The 18076-nt window shown below is 37.1% G+C and overlaps 1 protein-coding gene across 1 annotated transcript in view; it reads right to left on the bottom strand.

The window, feature by feature from the left end:
- Positions 1 to 18076, bottom strand: part of HSD17B4 (hydroxysteroid (17-beta) dehydrogenase 4) — a 64478-nt gene that overhangs the window by 23688 nt on the left and 22714 nt on the right. Inside the window, exons 12-17 of the mRNA XM_009318597.1 lie at positions 15313 to 15419; positions 14383 to 14616; positions 13887 to 13938; positions 12531 to 12602; positions 10906 to 11009; positions 7169 to 7234 (exon numbers count right to left, since the gene is read on the bottom strand). Of these exons, the coding sequence (XP_009316872.1) occupies positions 7169 to 7234; positions 10906 to 11009; positions 12531 to 12602; positions 13887 to 13938; positions 14383 to 14616; positions 15313 to 15419 (635 nt within the window). The remainder of the gene's footprint in view (positions 1 to 7168; positions 7235 to 10905; positions 11010 to 12530; positions 12603 to 13886; positions 13939 to 14382; positions 14617 to 15312; positions 15420 to 18076) is intronic.

Below are 18076 nucleotides of genomic sequence, written 5' to 3'. Positions count from 1 at the left end.
AGATCCCCATTTGACATATCTTCTTTTTCAATTAATTATCTCTGTAAGGGTAAGGAGAGATGTTAGGAAAGACCAGTTGATAGAAACCAACACATAGAAAGGTCAAAGGGTTTATTTGTTCCTCCAGATATAACCAACTATTTTTCTCAAAGTAGGCATATGTGGAAAATAAACAAAACAGACAGTTTAAGTTGCTCATAATAGTTTCCAATGCCTAAATATATTTTGTGGAAATCTAGAACAAAAAATGATCCTATTTTTTAACAAGACTATAATTAAGAAATACAAGTGTATGGTTTCCTGGACTACTCTACGTTTGTCATTATGTGTTCTCAGTGGTCTGGATTATCCAAACACTATCTTAATCCCTACATACCTTTGACTCCCTCAAGAATAAGAATTACTAAAATGTTCAATTAAAACACCTTCACATACACAGCTATAAATAGCAATAGTTATAGTAGGTATAAAATGGCACTACATCTTTTTTCCTTCCTCACCCCACATTATTCATGTCTTTACTGTTTATACAGTATTCATATTCATGTCTATACTGTTTATTTTTCAAATTTAAAATCAACTTATAAATTCTGGCACAAGCTTCACAGAACATTAGCCATTTTTCAGTAGCATGGCAAATGTACAAGAAGCCTTTCCTTTAGCAGCTCCTCTCTTAATCAAAAAGAACCACTTTGGTTTGGGGAACAATTTTTATATCCTTTACTAAGACATGAATAGATAAGGGAAGGAAACAAATTCTTCGTAATGAAAAGCATCTTGTTTAAACGAAATGACTGCCAGGCTAGTACCTTTTCTTCTTTTATCATCTTACCACACAAAATTCTAGTATAATTCAAGCCCTCAACTATTTCTCAAAATTGCCATAATTAGAAAATTGTATTCTGACCTTCCCAACTGGAATAAACATGGAGCGGGGCGGGGGGGGGGAAGGTGTATAAAACTTGAAATTAGCATCGTAACATGTAACAAACTTTTAAAGTAATTACTATTACAAATGCTCACTCACTCTACAAGTAGTTCTGAGAGTATCATCTCTGCATACTGAAATCTCTAGACAAATTAGGAAAACATTATCAAATCCTTGCAATGGCTTCACATCCCTTTGGTTTGCTTGTATCATCCTTTGTTGTTAAGCGCTTTTTTTCTGACATGCTCTCCATATCTGTGAACCTACTGCGGCACTTCATTTTCTCTGTCATGAAACAAATTATTTATGCTACGAACAGAAAAAAAGTCACCTGAGGCTCTCAGGAGGCTCTCTTGTGCTATTCTCCGAAGTTAATTTAAATTTACATGTTTTCAGGCAATGCTGTACTACAATCTTTACAGAGCAGGACGTAAAAAAATTTGTCCTGTAACCACATTTTCCCAATCTGTGCACATGTTTTCATCATCTTCTCTCTCACATGACTTTATTGCACTCATTCAAAAAATGACCTTAACTCAAAACACTCACCTTCTTACAACTTTTTTCTTCTAATCTGTTTAAAATAAGCATAAAATCTCTCCAAGGAAACAAATGTAGGCTGGAAATAACCAACTTTTTTTTCCCGTATAATGTTAACGATTACTTATTCTATCTACACATACATTCTCTGAAAACACACACAAATATTTCATAGAATCATAGAATAGTTTGGCTTGGAAGGGACCTTTAAAGGTCATCTAGTCCAACCCCTCTACCATGGGCTTAAAACAAAAAGCACAAATAAAATCTGTGTAGAATAAAAGATGACTTTCCACAGGTAAGTATTCACATCCCAATTACACAGAAGCTTGTAAAGGTCTTATCACACCATCCTCAAAGTAAAGCACTGACTCATAGTACTGAACCTGTTGCCAACAGGCAGAAAACATTTTACCGTAGGTTTTAGTTTAATAATTAATTTGGCTGTTAAATGTTTCCCATGCACCTCTTTCCTTCCAAGATGTCTTTTTAATAAGTTTTTACTGTGAAGTCCACTCTTTTACAACAAACTAGATTTGTGCATAACTGTCTCCACAATTGTTTCCAGTTACATTGAGAACTGCAGTTTTAGCTGAACTTGACACAGTTAAAAACTAAGCTCGGGTAGGTAGAGGACAGCAGTATGAGCAAGAGGACTGCAGGACTGAGAATGACTGAGGAAGGGAAAGACACTCCTGAAGTCTTAGTCAGAGGATGCTGATGACACTACTTGAAACATGGCAGGTGCCAATTATTTTCTCCTCTTTCAGAAAAAACGGAAAAGAACTGTATTTTAGAAAAAAACAAACCACTAAAAAGCATCAATTTCTTCACACCCTGTCAGTCAATACTTGATCTACACCTGGAACAGAAGGCTTTTCATAGCTTGTATATTTTAAATCCTATCAGATTAGTCTAGGTGTGAATTTACTGAATCTCTCTAAAAATCTCTGAATGAGTAAAGAATCATTATATTCCCTAAGCTGGCTTTTTTTTATGCTGCTTATCACATTCTCAAAAATCACCATCGGATGCTATACGCCACTCCTTTAAACACTCTCTGTACAATTAAAGTGCCTCAAACATTTATAAACATCCTTTATACACTGGAAACTATAAGACAGCAGAAAAGGTCGTAATTGTCAGCAGCACAAACCAATTCCAGCTCTCCAATTTAACATTTGAAGGCCTAATTCTTCAAAGCACATCACATTTTCAAAGTACACTGTACAAGTTCAGAACAGAGCTCCTCTGAATTTCAATTTCAGCCTGTGATGCTCAGACACCCCCCCTGCTAGTCCAACTCCCAAATTTCACCTTCCAGATTCCATTGTCTCATCCTCTCCTATCAGCCACTGATTAAGGAGCACCCATGTCTGAGTACTTTGGGATATCAGTTGGGTAATGGTTGCCCACAGACCGTAAGAATTTTATGGACAAAGCAAAGAAAATCCATGGTCAAACAACTGCAGCTCCAACCAGTCACTAACCATGAGATCATTTTCCTCTCATTACTCCTTCTCAGAACACAACTTCTTGCAACAAATAACATGGGAAAACTGACTTCCTATGCTATATGAGCTCCTGCCTAGAGCCCTTTCTGTGCCTGTGGAAGGAGCTCTTGAAGGAGAAGGAACAAACACACCATTTATGCCTGCATGACTGAAAACTGTATCATAAAGCATTGCATACAAAGGGGATTAAGACTACAAACAAAGCAAGCTTTATTTGGAATTTTTATCTTTTTAGAGACTCTGCAACATATAAAACATTATCGTAGTTTTCCAAATGAAAGCTCTAACAAGGAATTTAAAAATTCTTGAAAGCAAGGACAGCCAATTTTCCTGACCCTGGAAATGACAGAGCAGAAGTATCATATGCTTGAGATACCCAAGCTGCATGGAAAAGTAGCTCTGGCAGAAATTCACATGTGATAGATCACATGACACTGCTTTGCAGAGTCTTATAGGGGGCACAGTTGCATGTACACAGCTGGTCCCAAAGCATGGTAGGCTGAGACACCATGTTTTTCAAAGTCTATCTAAATAGTCTTTTCTACCTCTTTGTCATGTCTATTTCTCCATATCAGTGTAACTATGTCCTTGCTTCGGCTGGGATAGAGTTAATTTCCTTCCTAGTAGCTGGTACAGTGCTGTGTTTTGGATTTAGGATGAGAATAATGTTGATAACACGCTGATGTTTTAGTGGTTGCTGAGTAGTGCTTACCCTAGTCAAGGACTTTCCAGCTTCTCATGCCCTGCCAGCGAGAAGCTGGGAGGGGGGACAGCCAGGACAGCTGACCCAAACTGGCCAAAGGGCTATCCCATACTGTATGATGTCATGCTCAGTATGTAAACTGGGGGGAGCTAGCCAGGGGGCAGTGACCGCTGCTCGGGAACTGGCTGGGCATCTGTCGGCGGGTGGTGAGCAACTGCATTGTGCATCACTTATTTTGTATATTCTTTTATCATCATCATCATCATTAGTATTATTATTTTCCCTTCCTTTTCTGTCCTATTAAACTGTCTTTATCTCAACCCACAAATTTTACTTTTTTTCCCGATTCTCTCCCCCATCCCACTGGGGGGCAGAGTGAGTCAACGGCTGTGTGGTGTTTAGCTGCCTGCTGGGTTAAACCACAACAAAGTAACAAATACACAGAATCAGAACTTAAAGTAGGAGAATGCTTTAGTGAAATATATGATACTGTTGCAAGCAAAGAGAATTTTTCAACTGGCAACCATTTCTTAAAATGATTAGACACTTTACTGAAATGAGCTGACATTAACAAGAACTTGGAAGTCCTGCAAACTCTGCATGTTACAGCCTTAGTTTTACCATACAGGCAAACTTAACAGGTACCTTTCAGAAGAAAGTGGGAAGAAACACAGAATAGTAAAACTGAAGTGACTTCTTCAAAAATTCCATTTTATGCATTACTGTTATACTGTTTATTTATTGTCACAACATTGTGTATTCTGAATATTAATTCTGATATTTAAAGATAGAGAACAGTTTACTTCTTGGGAGGCAAACTGCAAAATATCAGAATGCTGTGAGGTTTTTCCACAAGCAAACAAACAAACAAACAAAAACACAGAAAGCCCCCAACAAACTCAAGACTCCATATTTGTTTCCTTCCTCAAAAGTGACCTGCATCACCTGAACATTATCCACTTTAACTACCCACTGCAGCTTATTTTGTGTGTCATCAGAAAATGAATTCCCAAGAAATTAACACATTTGGGAAGGGAGTGAAAAGAAAACTCTACAGAGACAAAACTCTCCAGAGATACAGGTCATTCACTGCCTGTGATTCCTAATTGCAGTAGGAACTGTTCAGCAAAACCTGTTTGATTGATTAATTTAAGGCCCTGGTTCGAAAACCAGCAGGACAAGAGTAGCTTGGTGATCCTGAAGCTCTGTAACTACAGGGTTGAAATCGAATGATTCATTTCTTGCTAAACAGCTAATAGTCAAACACCCTCTAGACGTCTTGATCTTCTGTCAAAAGGCCTATTTTATTCAAAAGATTTATGGCAGTGTACCTAGTAAAGCATAGCTCAGGTTACAGAGAGAGAACAAGACAGAAAAATACCACAGCACATGCACATCTCTACAGGGCAAGATGGAAAAAATGTCACCTAGTTCTTTGTGGAAAAATTCATGAATACACAGAAGAAATATTTTATGTCCTTCTTCAGCAGGATACAAATTTTAAGCCTTAAAGTCTTTTAGAAGGTCAGATACTTCTAAATTTTTCTTAACCATTTTTCATCTTTAAGCAGCTTACACCATGGTACTGCAACTCATTCATAAGCACTGGTTGGTGTTTAAAGAACTTCTCAGGAATGGGTACAGATTTGAAAGGGATAAACATTTACGATACTACCTGCTATTAGTCTTTGATACCACCAACCAAAAGGATTAGTTTGTTCTGTCAGTGGTCACTGACATAATACAATCATTTTTCAAGGAACCGTAGGTGGCTGTACTCTCCATTCTGCTGAACACATGGTGAAGGGCAAAAACAATTATTAGCCCTCTGTTCCCAGTACCCTCTTCACTATGCAGCGCTTCCTCCTGCCTGAAAACATGTAAAAAAAGTTCTTCCTCTTGGAAAAAAATTAAGCCAATACAGTTGAGTTAGAACTGAATATAACTTTTGAGATAACCACAGTCATTGACTTCAGTGAAAGATAGGAGTCATCACTGTAAACATTTTTAAAATATGCATGATGGTCTCCATCAGGAAATTTACTACATTATCATACTATGAAAAGTTAAGGGGGAAAAATGCTAATTATGAAGAGCAGTTTAGGCACGTAATTGTGGTAACACAAAAACCGAGTGGTGGATGTCACAACTATCATTGGCAATTAATACAGTTCAAGTTAACTCAAATGCCATCTGCAAACTGACTCTTTCAATCTGTCTCATACTCTATACTCATTCAATAGCTGAATGGCAACAGTCATTCTGCCAACACCTTTTTCATTTAAACACTAAGAAAAAAAAATTCAGAAACTTCAATGCAATTTGTGTGCCAGCTTCCATTTTCAAAAAGGATTTTAGGCAGTTATGTGTCATTCCACAGACACATAAATGTAAAATCTTGGTAACATTTCCCCAAGCTGTCCTTCACATGAAAGTCTGTATTCCTGCCCATAAAGTTCCCAAGTTCTACACACTCCCCCTCCTGTACACAGGCATCATCACTTAAGCCCAGATGCTGCTGAGTAATTTGGCAAATAAGCCTTCTTGCGATTCTCAAAGTCCACTGGCTGTGGCTCTTGCAAGATCTAATTGGAGAGGAATTCTTTTTATATATCTACCTGTCAGAGTACATCTTAAAATAAAACAAGTGTGGTGGCTACTCTGTGCCACTTCCTTTATGTCCAAAAATCAATTTTGCGAAGTTTCCCAACTTCTGCATTATAGGGTCACTACCATCTTCTTTTATCTCATGAACTTAGCATTTTATACACAGTAACAATTCCAAACGTAAGAGTTTAAGGCTCAGAAACTAAGATTACCGTGTGAACAAGGAGATCATAAATGTCATCTGAAAATTGATGGACGTGGAATCAATTCCGATATAATCACACAGAGGAGAATCTGAACTAGGGATCCAACATTCAAAGTAAATGCTTTTAACTGCTGGGCCATTAGGGTTGCTGTATCTTATCTAATAAAGTGCCAGCTGCTAGAGAGCACCTTCCACTACATTTAACCACCTCCCAGGAACAAAGCGCTCTCTCACCGTTCCCTGCTCCCTGCTCACCTTGCCAACTTCCGATGAAGCCTATTCAGAAGAATTAAACATCTGTACCTCCTAGACTGATGCTGTGAATTTTAGGATGCAGCAAGTACATCAGTGATAGAAACAAAAATGTTGATCTAAGATCTCTTTCCTGGTTTAAGTGGGTAGGGCTCCTTCTATGTAGAATTTTGTAATAAATGATTATAAAATTGCATCAGCCTTATAAAAGAATGTTTTAGATAGTACACTGAACACACTGTCATAACTTAACCTAGCACAAATTTTAGCTTCATGTTATACAGATATATACACACACAAATATACATATATAAATACCTGAGGTATATCAGAAAATTTGAACTTAGTGAACATCGTATAAGACTCCTTTCCTTCAAACAAAACAAACATTTCCACACTTACAGCATACAAAACTTTACCTGATCAACTGTTGTGACATCAGAAATTACAGCATCAGGGGGTCTCTTGGGTGGATTCACTGTTACCTAAAGCAAAAGCAGTAGTATTAGTATTGCACTGCAAAAATCTTTTATCCATACCCATGCCAGAATATGTCAGGTATGTATAAAAAGAAACAGCATTTACCAAGCTGTTAAGGTTCCTCCTATTCTTTCTACATGTACAGACAAATAGAAAAAGAAGTTTAGGCCAGAAAGTCTCTTATCAAGATTAGCTTTACAAAGAGAGCAATCCTGAGGCAACAGATCTGGCTAACAGTTACATGTTATAGCTGAGCAGTTTGATTATATTTCTTCCAAACTATCCAAAAAAGTTCAAGCAAGAATTATTCACTCAGAAAAAATAGTTGTCTCATAGAACATTAGTGTTTTGGAACACAGAAACGAAAACGAAGCTTTTAAAATACTACTTTAAAAAGTGCAATGGAATACAAAATGATTTATTACCTCACTCATGGACTACATCACTTTTGGCCTTGAAGAGCTTCCAGCTCTGTTTTTGTTTTGCACTTTTTTCTTTTGTTTTTGCCATTACATGCTGCATATTAAGCCCCACATTATTCTAAAAAAGCTGTTCCTTGTGCAATCTACAGCTTCGTTGTTCAGTTTTGAAGATACAAACTTTACCAACAGACTGAAAGAGAACATCCTAGGTCATGATAAACACAAAGAACACCATAACCAATTTAAAACTGTTAAAGTACCTAAAATCTTTTTTCCCCTCTCCTTGGGTTTTCAAAACAAACAAAAAAAAGACCAAACAAAGAGAAACTGGTATAAGCTCTAAAATGAAAGGAAGCAACTTGACTCTCACCTGCAGTAATTCTAATTAATCTTAGCTTGTGTAAGCTCTTTACCAAAGAAAAGAGAAATCAAAAGACACTGAGTGCTGTGTAGTTTCACATCTAATAGCAGCAAAGGCTCTTTCCTGTTTATTAACAGCAGAGCAAAGCCACCTCTTGGGTGAAGACTTGATATCATCACTCCTGCTTTTGTCACTTCAGAGAACAAGGGACCTACACATTAATCAGCCTGATAACAAGGACACTACCTCACATGCTTTCTAAACAAGAATGGCTTGCCAATCTATTTCCAGTTGGTTTAAAGAAACTCAACCTGACCTACCAAGCCATTAAGACTTTAAAACTAGCCAACATATGAATAATTAAGGAAACGCCTCTGCCAGTAGGGCAAGAAAACCCCAACTCAAGAGGAGAGACATGACTTACACAACATGTAGCTCATCATAGACCTCAACTTGGAAATTTTTTCTCCTTAGTTTGCAAATACAATAAATGTGCAAAGTGACAAAAAGACATATTATAAAATATATCTCCTCAGCTTGAGATTTCTTTTTGGCACAGAGGGACATGAAAGTCTTTTTAATTGGGAAGGTATGCAAGACAAAGCAGGAAAATTTATCGTTTGAAACTGGCCTCTTGCATGCAGAGGCCTCTGTTGAATTTGCTACCACTGTGTTGTCTTAAGTAGACTACATTTTGTCTTCTTCTATCACAAGAAGGACTGCTGCCTGAAACAGGTATTCTTTATATTTTTAAACATAAAATCATTTATATAGCATTCTATACTTCACTAGAGTGAAGAAGTTGCTGTTGCCTAAAGTGCAATGTTTAACTGAAAAGTGCCAAAGCACTACACTGGACTCACTGATGCCACCACTATAGATTAGCAACATTTCCTTTGAACCACTATTTTTTTTTACATGCAGTATTATAAAATCTGATTACAGAAGAATTAAAGGTTCCATCAAAGACCATATACACTGTCTGCAGTAATATTCTGTGAATTTTTTACACTACACAGAGGCTTTTCCTATTTTTCTTTGAAGCAGCAGGCATTTCAAGATTTGATTTGTAAAGTTACATATGGGAAAATTTCTGTATAATTGATACAGATTTAAGCCAAGAAACTTGTAAGTTTACATCCAAAAATCCCAAAGAACATTACCTACAATATTACAGATGTACAAAACCTAGGTATTTCATTACAGATTTTCAAAAATACCGAGTCTAAAATAGCCTCTATTCAATTGACTGTTTATTACTGTAGTGCCTCAAGGCTCTAGTTCACAGTAACAACATTCGGTCATAGCTGGCACTACCCTTAAACATAGTATTGAATAGTTATACGTCAGGTACCTGAATAGCTACTTCATGCATTTGGACATGCACACTATGTGTTCATGTGACATTGTTTGTCATTTGCTAACTCTATCCCAAAATGCAAGAGTTCCACTCCACTGGAAGTGAGAAACTATAATGCTACTTCTCTCTTTTCCCTTCTATGCTTTCCAAACCTCTTTCACACAAACACAGATTTATAAAGAGCTACACCTAGAGATCTCTTCTAGAAATTGCAAGTTCAAACCTAACACCACACATTTGAGTACTTCTCAGCTTTTTACTGTTAGACTTTTTACTAGAGCAACATCTTGCAATATTAATGTATGATCATCCCTATTAGCATAAATTTAACACACGAAAAACAAGTTACTAAACTAAACATGAACACTTTCTGTATACATACACATGAAATTATCACTAGGTATAAATTTATTTTTGAATATAAATAGCCCCCCTACCCCCTTAAACAGAAGCAAAGAAAATCTCTGAGGTGGAGCAGCAGAACACACTGTAATGCAACTGATGACCCACAGATCATGTATTCCCAAGTAGAGATACAAGCATGGCGGCAGAAATTGAAATGTGATCATGACAGCAGAGCTGAGACAGGTTTAAATCAGGACTCTGTTATGAGTCTAGTTGGCACAATCGAACAGCACAGTAGCAGGCCCCTAGACAAAGTATTTAAAATCTCAACTTCGTTGTCACTCTCCTTGCTGCCCATGCTCAAACAAGAGCAGCTAAAAAATCTTCTCTTAAAACTACACATGAGAGGTAAAACTCCCCAAATCTACTTGAGAAAAACAAGACTTACAAATAAAAGCCACTTCTCTGTTCTTGTTCTGATCTAAGGGGTCTCTAAAAATTTTTCAGATCAAAAATAGATTGAGGAAATAAAACCTTTCCCAAGCTAGCTTTTAACAAGAAATAGTAACTTTCCTCATGTGTCCATTTATGGAGAGCGTGACTGGGAGTAACTAAATAGATAAAATCAAAGCATGTGAAGTTTCTTTTGTTTGCAAAGCTTACATTTGGGTTTCATAAAACCAAGAGTCAATAAGACTCTTGCCAAATTGGACAGTTGAACTGATAGCATCTTCCATCTGACCTACAGAAGCAGAATTTTAAGGAATTTAGCACAGCCCAAAGTGCAACATGTAGCAGATTTTACCACTTCTATGGAATTAATTGGGTCAAATTGGGTCAGGTTACAGTCTGATGACCGAGAATCTCCTGTTCTGTTTTCCATTAGGATATTCCGTATCTGTAATTTCAAATATTTGAATGTAGGAATATCTCATCAGTTGCACATTTAGCAATTCATTTCTCTCCCTAATTGTCAAAACAAAAGCATTGGTTTCCCAGGCCCTGAACAGTACTTTTTCACTCAGGCTCTTCAATGAACAGAAGTATTTATATTCCAGTTGAGTTTGTACCGCCACACTGCTCAAATGCTAGTTTATCCTTCCTAGTTGATATAGCAAATATTTTTGTTGCAGTGCTGACAGAAGTTTTTATGTGGGGTTTTTTTAATATGAATATGCGTGAATTTACCTTGGCCTTTTCTGATACTCGTTTTCCACCAAATCCTCCAGCTCCAACGAAAAACAAAGAGAACTGATTATAGCACACCAGGTCCTTTCCACAATAGGTATTCACTAAAAGACAACAAAAGAGAAAGGCCATATATTGTCTTCGATCTCATTTTTTATATAGCTAGCAAGTGTTGTTACAAGAGAAAAGTTCAGCTTCAAACATGACAAAGCTAATTTTAACAACTGAAGGGACAATGGTCACACTTCCATGTTGCACTGTTGCAAGTCACTTCCTCACTAGTGAAGACTAATGATCTGTTTCAAATAACATTATCATTAATTTTATCTATATGAAAGCATTAAAATTAAAAAATGAGCTATCAAGATGCTGATGCTTTTAGCATCACATTCAAGGTGCTAAAAATATTTGACAACAGAGTGCTGAAATTAGTATTTCTTTCAGCATCTCACACTGCATTACCAATTTATTTAAATATGATAGAATTGTGCCATAAAATATGAAGTATTAGAAGCTATTAACAATCCCTGCTGTGTAAAGCACATTACCAACTCATACAAAAAGCAGTACTAGTACCTTGTACGAAAAGAGCTCCGGAGCAAGCTTTAGTTTAAGGTCACCTGTTCTTTCTTTTGAAGAAGTTAAACTTGTTACACTGAATTGAGATTCAGCCTCCTATTTCCAGCTCATGCCTATTTCACCCCTTACACCTTAGACTGACATTTACAGTATTATTAATAATGTTCATTTCCAGTTCCAGAAGAAATTTAAAAACCACTAAGACTCTGCTTACAAAAAGAACTTTTGCGTGTTGCAGAAACAGACAGGTTTAATGTTAGCCCAGTATGGAAGCAAAACACAGCTAGAAGGAACAAAGGGACACTAAAGACCTTCTTACAATTTTATCTGTACACTGAAGGAATAAAAGCTCAAGAGTGTTTACAGATTCACTGCCTATTAAGCTACTCTTGCAGCCTAATTTCCCAAGGGACCTTCGTATAACAATACCTAAAGATACTAAAATTCTGAAAATGACAACTTATCAACTTCCAGAGACATTCTGATCCTTTAACTTGGATACAAAAGGAAGGAAATGGTGTTTTGTTTTGTTTAGAAAAGAATAATGTAGACATAAAAAAAGAACACAGGACATGCTCTTAAAGATGGCTGCTTTGCAGATGAGTCTACACAACATGCACGTATGACTAACCTTTGCAAAACCACCCCACAAAACGCACGCACACATGTGTGCACACACACCCCCGCCTTGCTGAAGGGTGGCAGAATCTAAAATGGCTGCCTTCAGAGAAGACTAAGTATTACTATTAAAGAACTTTTTTCAATTTGCATAGTGCACTATTCCAGCAACGCAGGAAAAAACCAAACCTTCTCTGAAATCTTTTTCCAAAGACAGTGTTCTAATTTCAGTACATTAATTGCCCAAGAAGAATTACATTATACGTTTACACAGCTATTGCTAATTAGCTCATTTCTCAGCTCTCATTGAGATTTAACAAGCTAACAGTCTTTACTGTGGAAAGGCTGGCAGTTATTGGTACAGCTAGTTAAAAACTGAGCCTGTCAAATTTTACTGCATCCCCTCCAAAAATTATGAACTTTCTTACCATCTATAAGCAAGACTGCTCCTGATCCTTTGTCGAGAATATCAGCAATGGTTGAAACTGAAGTTAATTGCCCTGTAAGAAAAGAAGAACACATACATGTTGTAAGGTTTTGCTTCAGTAATTAAGTCCACAGATCACTCTTTACAATTTCTTACTAACAATAATAATAATAATGGTAATAATGATCATAGTAATAGTCACAGTAATCACAATCATCATGATTATAATAAAAGCGTCTGGGAATCTTTGCAAATCTTGGTTTGCAGATGTGAGGAATTTTTTTTTTTTTTTTTAAGATTTGCATTTTTTTAAAATAGAATCTTGCTATAGTTTATGTATTCAGAGCTAAACACAAATCACACTTTAGACTCAAACACATTGCTAACTTCAAAGATAGCTCCAATCACTTAAGGATTGTCCACAAAAAGAGGGCTGAGACAACTACAGTTCTACAGAAGAGAAGCTCAGCTCAGGGCCTGGGCCTGTGGGCTTATGAAGTTTGTCTCTAAAGAGATTATTGCTCTAGAAAGATATGTAACCATATATGTTTACGTAATCAGCCTATGGAATGAAAAAATAAAAAGCTTTATGAAGTCTTGGCAATCCACTATGAATTATCAGACTTCTCTGAAATTAATATAACTTCCACACATCTCCTTTTTGTTTCAACAAGAAATTATGCCATTTATCTGTGGCTTGCAAGATTTTTTTTTTCCTTCTACACTCTGGAAAAGTTAATTTTTAAAAACTACTAATGAAGAAACCCAGGCACATGCACGCATATCCTGAATGAGTCTAAGGAACACCTCTCAAGTGTTGTAATCTGGGAAAACACAGCCATCTGTGAGAAGAGCTTGCTACTGCAGTAACTAGTATCTTGAGAATTTTGACAGGACAGTTTTTTAGCCTCCTCATAGAAATGTCCACTCCTCCTTTACACACATAGTTTAAATCTTATCTTCTTACAGGCACATAGATGCAACCAATGTTGAAGAATTTTTAGGTAAACATCCCAAAGTTCTATGATACAACCCTACAGAAAGAATTAAAAGCTCTGCTGATTAGTATCATATTATATGAGTAATACACCAGCATTTAATGTATTTGCTTATTATATCAAAGATTAGGCATCAGTTCACTAAGTATACTATAGAAAAGCAACACCTGATCCCAAGAACACAGAGTTTCAGAATTCCTTCAATAACACAACAGGTTGCCTCTCTGCTCCCCCACCCCTTGTAAAAAGAATATGCAAAAAATGCAGTTGGAAACAGAGCTTCCCTATTTCCATTTATAATATGGCTACAGGAACTGTTGTCATAGTGAAAAGCAAATCAGCAACACAAAAGGACTGACCTGAGGTTGGTAATGGTTTATATAGTTCCAGATATTGCTCACCATGCAGCATCTATGTAAAGAAAGGCAGCGCTATAACAACAATCACTATGTTCTATTGCTTCCCCCATCACAATTTCAAGGAAATATACAGTTATTTTACAAAGTGTTCAGAACAAATAAAATAAAATAAAAACTGCAAGTTTTTTGTTTTGTTTTTCTAATTTAATCCCCAACAGAAAATATTTTCAAAGAAAGTTTTAAACTTTTGTGGTTTAATAAAAGCACAGTGAATACAAATTAAAATTTAACAAAAAATTGATGATTCATACCATCTTAAGAAGACAGATTATACAAGTGAACTAAATGAATAATTTCTTAGGATGTAAGAATACAAAACACTGAATTTTCCATTTCTAGAATAAAGGGAACTTATTAATATTACAAACATACTAATTAGAGTCACCTTATAGTTACATAAATCACAAACAAAATCAGATACTTAACTCTTCCATACCTTTGTGAGATCAATATTTAGACCTGGAAGAGAAGGAACACCATCAAACATTGAAGTCTGAGCAGGAATTACTCCAAAGCTAGGTAAACAGCAGAAGTCTTCACTTCCTTCAAAGAGAAATTTTAGGTGATCTGGATCCTTAGTTGACATTCCCACACCAAGGGCATATAGAATAGGCTCTAAGTGAGTATATTCATACACGTTGGTAGCCAATTCCCGGCCAACAATGCTTGCCTGGAAATTAAAAGTCAGTATAAAATAAAACTTCGTAATAGTTAATATTGCACTTGCATTCTTTCTATAATCCTCGTATCAAACAAAATTCACATTTGAGCATTTTCTTTAGAGTTACATGTAAACATAAAGTATGAGTAATAAATATACCATAAAATATTAATGTATTTGTTGCAGTACAAACAACCCTAATGTAATGTGTTATATCTTGCTACAAGCAATTTACTTCAAGAATAAGTAGTGTAACTTCATATAGCTCCACTCTGAGCGATACTTAAGAATTTTTCTACAACAAAGCACAAATGAAATAATTTTCACTGTAATAAGATTGAAACAAGGAGAAATTATCTATAGAGAAGAAGCCAGAGCAAAACCACATTGCCCAACAAGACCCATCCCCTGGCTCTTTTCTGAACAATACCCTAACTAAAGAGGCTTATAGAATTTACAAGCACTTGCATTCTGCTTTATTCATGCGTTATTCAGTCTATTTAGCCTTAAGTTTTCCCATCATCAGTAAGAGAAATAAAAAGTGGAGTCTGAAGATGTTTCTTATTCTGCTTCCTCACTTCACAGTTTAAAATCCACCTTTCATTTTGCAGACAGCAAGCCAGAGTAGAAGCTGATCAGCAACACAAGTCTCTGCTCAAGGTTTTCACCTAACTTTGAGTGTATCTGGTAGACAGAGGTACTTACTGTGTCAACAAATGAAGAGACTGTTGATCCAGAGCTTGTTGAATTCATAGAAACATTCCCTTGAGACTCTATCTGACTTAGAGCATCATTCAATACACTTATGGACTCTAGAGAAAGGAATTGGAAAAAATCACTTATAAATAGCCATAAATGAGACACTCTAATTAGACACACAACAAACACGCCAGCAAATGAGATATAGCCTGGTACTTCTCAATTCATTTTTAAACACAATAAATATACATCTGCCAATTGAGCATAGTGCTGTATTTTACAGGCATCTACACAACAGTTGATGATAAGTGATCTCTACACCTGCTCCATCAGTTCTGCACCCAGAAGTCAACCGTGACACCTATCTAATTCAAGTGCCTGAAACACAACTGGTGCTATATGCCACCATTCAAGCCAAGCAGAAGATGTCAGTAAATACTTTGTTTTATTCCCTGAACCACAGTGTTAAGGAGAAGATAATGAACGTTACGTTTCAGAATGTCTCAGAAGTAAACACCCGAAAATTAGTACTCCTTTTCTTATCTTGAAAATTATTTGCAATACAAGTTAACAGGTCTCATCTCCTGGTGGTTACCCTCTTTCACAAGTCACATAAATAAATAAATATATCGATCACTAAGTTTGAGGCTTGAACAAGGACAAGATTATAAGCGATACGATGCATGGCTGAGATACAGAACTCAGCTATGGTAAAAGCAGGCCATCAAGAACAGCTTGTTCCTTGAAGCTCGATATGGCTAAAATCGATATCAAACATTTGTGTATTAGAAAGAATCAAACAAAAATTGGTGAGAATCATGCCAGAAAAATAAAAAAGTGTTTACATCAGAGGAGCACAAAATCATTATTTAACTACCTTTACCTTGGAACCACTCCCCTCCACCCCTGCACCCATACTGACTTTCACTGTTGCTCAGACTAACACTGTGTTGCTCTATTGCACAGCACTCCCCTAAATATCCTGCAAGTTAGCTGCAAACCCTCTTGCAGAATCTTGATTTCCTAAACTATTTCTTCCTTCCCATTCTCACTGCCAGAATCATAATGTTTTATTCGTGGCCTGAATCTCATGATGAAAAAGGAACAGCTATGAAATAAACATATGTTGTCACCTCTCCTGCCAAAGCCAAGCTTTATCTTTGGGTACAAGCACTGTCATAACATGACATGAGGTTATGTAATTTATGAAATGTGAAAATGTGCAAAATGAGATTTGTAATTTATAAGAACCCTTTAAAACATAATCCTTTCTATCCTTTTTTTATTCATGAAATGAATGAAGGAAAAGCAATACTGAGCTGCTAGGAGAAGTAACAGACTGTTTCTACCTTTCTTGGATGAACCAAAGAAAGGCTTTCACGTTGCTTTAAAATCTTCAAGGGAAAATACAGCCTTGACCTCCAAGTAAGCCTGAATGTTTCCTCAACTTTTCATGTCCACAACCCATTTCCATGCAGGAACATAACTATCATTCTTAATGGTGACATCTGAAGATTACCATCATGCATTTTACATGCAATGACATCATTAAGGTAAAAAGGAAACCTGTAATTTAATAACGGTGCAGAATACTACAATCTCCTTTTCAAGGAGACTGTTCTTCTTCCAGAATATATGATATGACTGACTCTTAAACTGGTGAGCTGGCTAGTGTCTGGCTGAACACTAAGGAGATCACAGGAATCATAGAATAGTTTGGGTTGGAAGGGACCTCTAAAGGTCATCCAGCCCAACCCCCCTGCCATGGGCAGGGACATCTTCAACTAGATCAGGTTGCTCAGAGCCCCGTCCAACATCACCTTGAATGTTTCCAGGCATGGGGCATCCACCACCTCTCTGGGCAACCTGTGCCAGTCTTTCACCACCCTCAGCGTAAAAAAATTCTTCCTTATATCTAGTCTAAATTTACCCTCTTTTACTTTAAAACCATTCCCCCTTGTCCTGTTGCAACAGGCTCTGCTAAAAAGTCTGCTGACATCTTTCTTATAAGCCCCCTTTAAGTATTGAAAGGCTGCAATAAGGTCTCCCCAAAGCCTTCTTTTCTCCAGGCTGAACATACCCAACTCTCTCAGCCTTTCTTCATAGGAGAGGTGTTCTATCCCTGTGTAATTGACTTAATATAATTAATTTAATAAAAGTAAATGCTTTAGAAACCAAGACAATCAGTACACCCTCAGCGTAAAAAAATTCTTCCTTATATCTAGTCTAAATTTACCCTCTTTTACTTTAAAACCATTCCCCCTTGTCCTGTTGCAACAGGCTCTGCTAAAAAGTCTGCTGACATCTTTCTTATAAGCCCCCTTTAAGTATTGAAAGGCTGCAATAAGGTCTCCCCAAAGCCTTCTTTTCTCCAGGCTGAACATACCCAACTCTCTCAGCCTTTCTTCATAGGAGAGGTGTTCTATCCCTCTGATCATTTTTGTGGCCCTCCTCTGGACCTGCTCCAACAGGTCCATGTCTTTCCTGTACTGGGGACTCCAAAGCTGGATGCAGTATGCCAGGTGGGGTCTCACCAGGGCAGAGTAGAGGGGCAGAATCACCTCCCTCAACCTGCTGGCCACACTTCTTTTGATGCAGTCCAGGATACGATTGGCCTTCTGGGCTACAAGCGCACATTGCCGGCTCATGTCCAGCTTTTCATCCACCAGTCCCCCAAGTCCTTCTCCACATGGGCTGCTCTCAATCCCTTCACACCCCCAGCCTGTATTAATACCAGGGGTTGCCCCGACCCAGGTGCAGGACCTTGCAC

The sequence above is a fragment of the Pygoscelis adeliae genome, unplaced genomic scaffold, assembly GCF_000699105.1.
Source record: "Pygoscelis adeliae isolate BGI_AS28 unplaced genomic scaffold, ASM69910v1 Scaffold192, whole genome shotgun sequence".
Lineage (NCBI taxonomy): Eukaryota > Metazoa > Chordata > Aves > Sphenisciformes > Spheniscidae > Pygoscelis > Pygoscelis adeliae.
The sequence above is the reverse complement of the archived record's forward strand: the minus strand, read 5'-3'. Positions and strand labels throughout refer to the sequence as shown.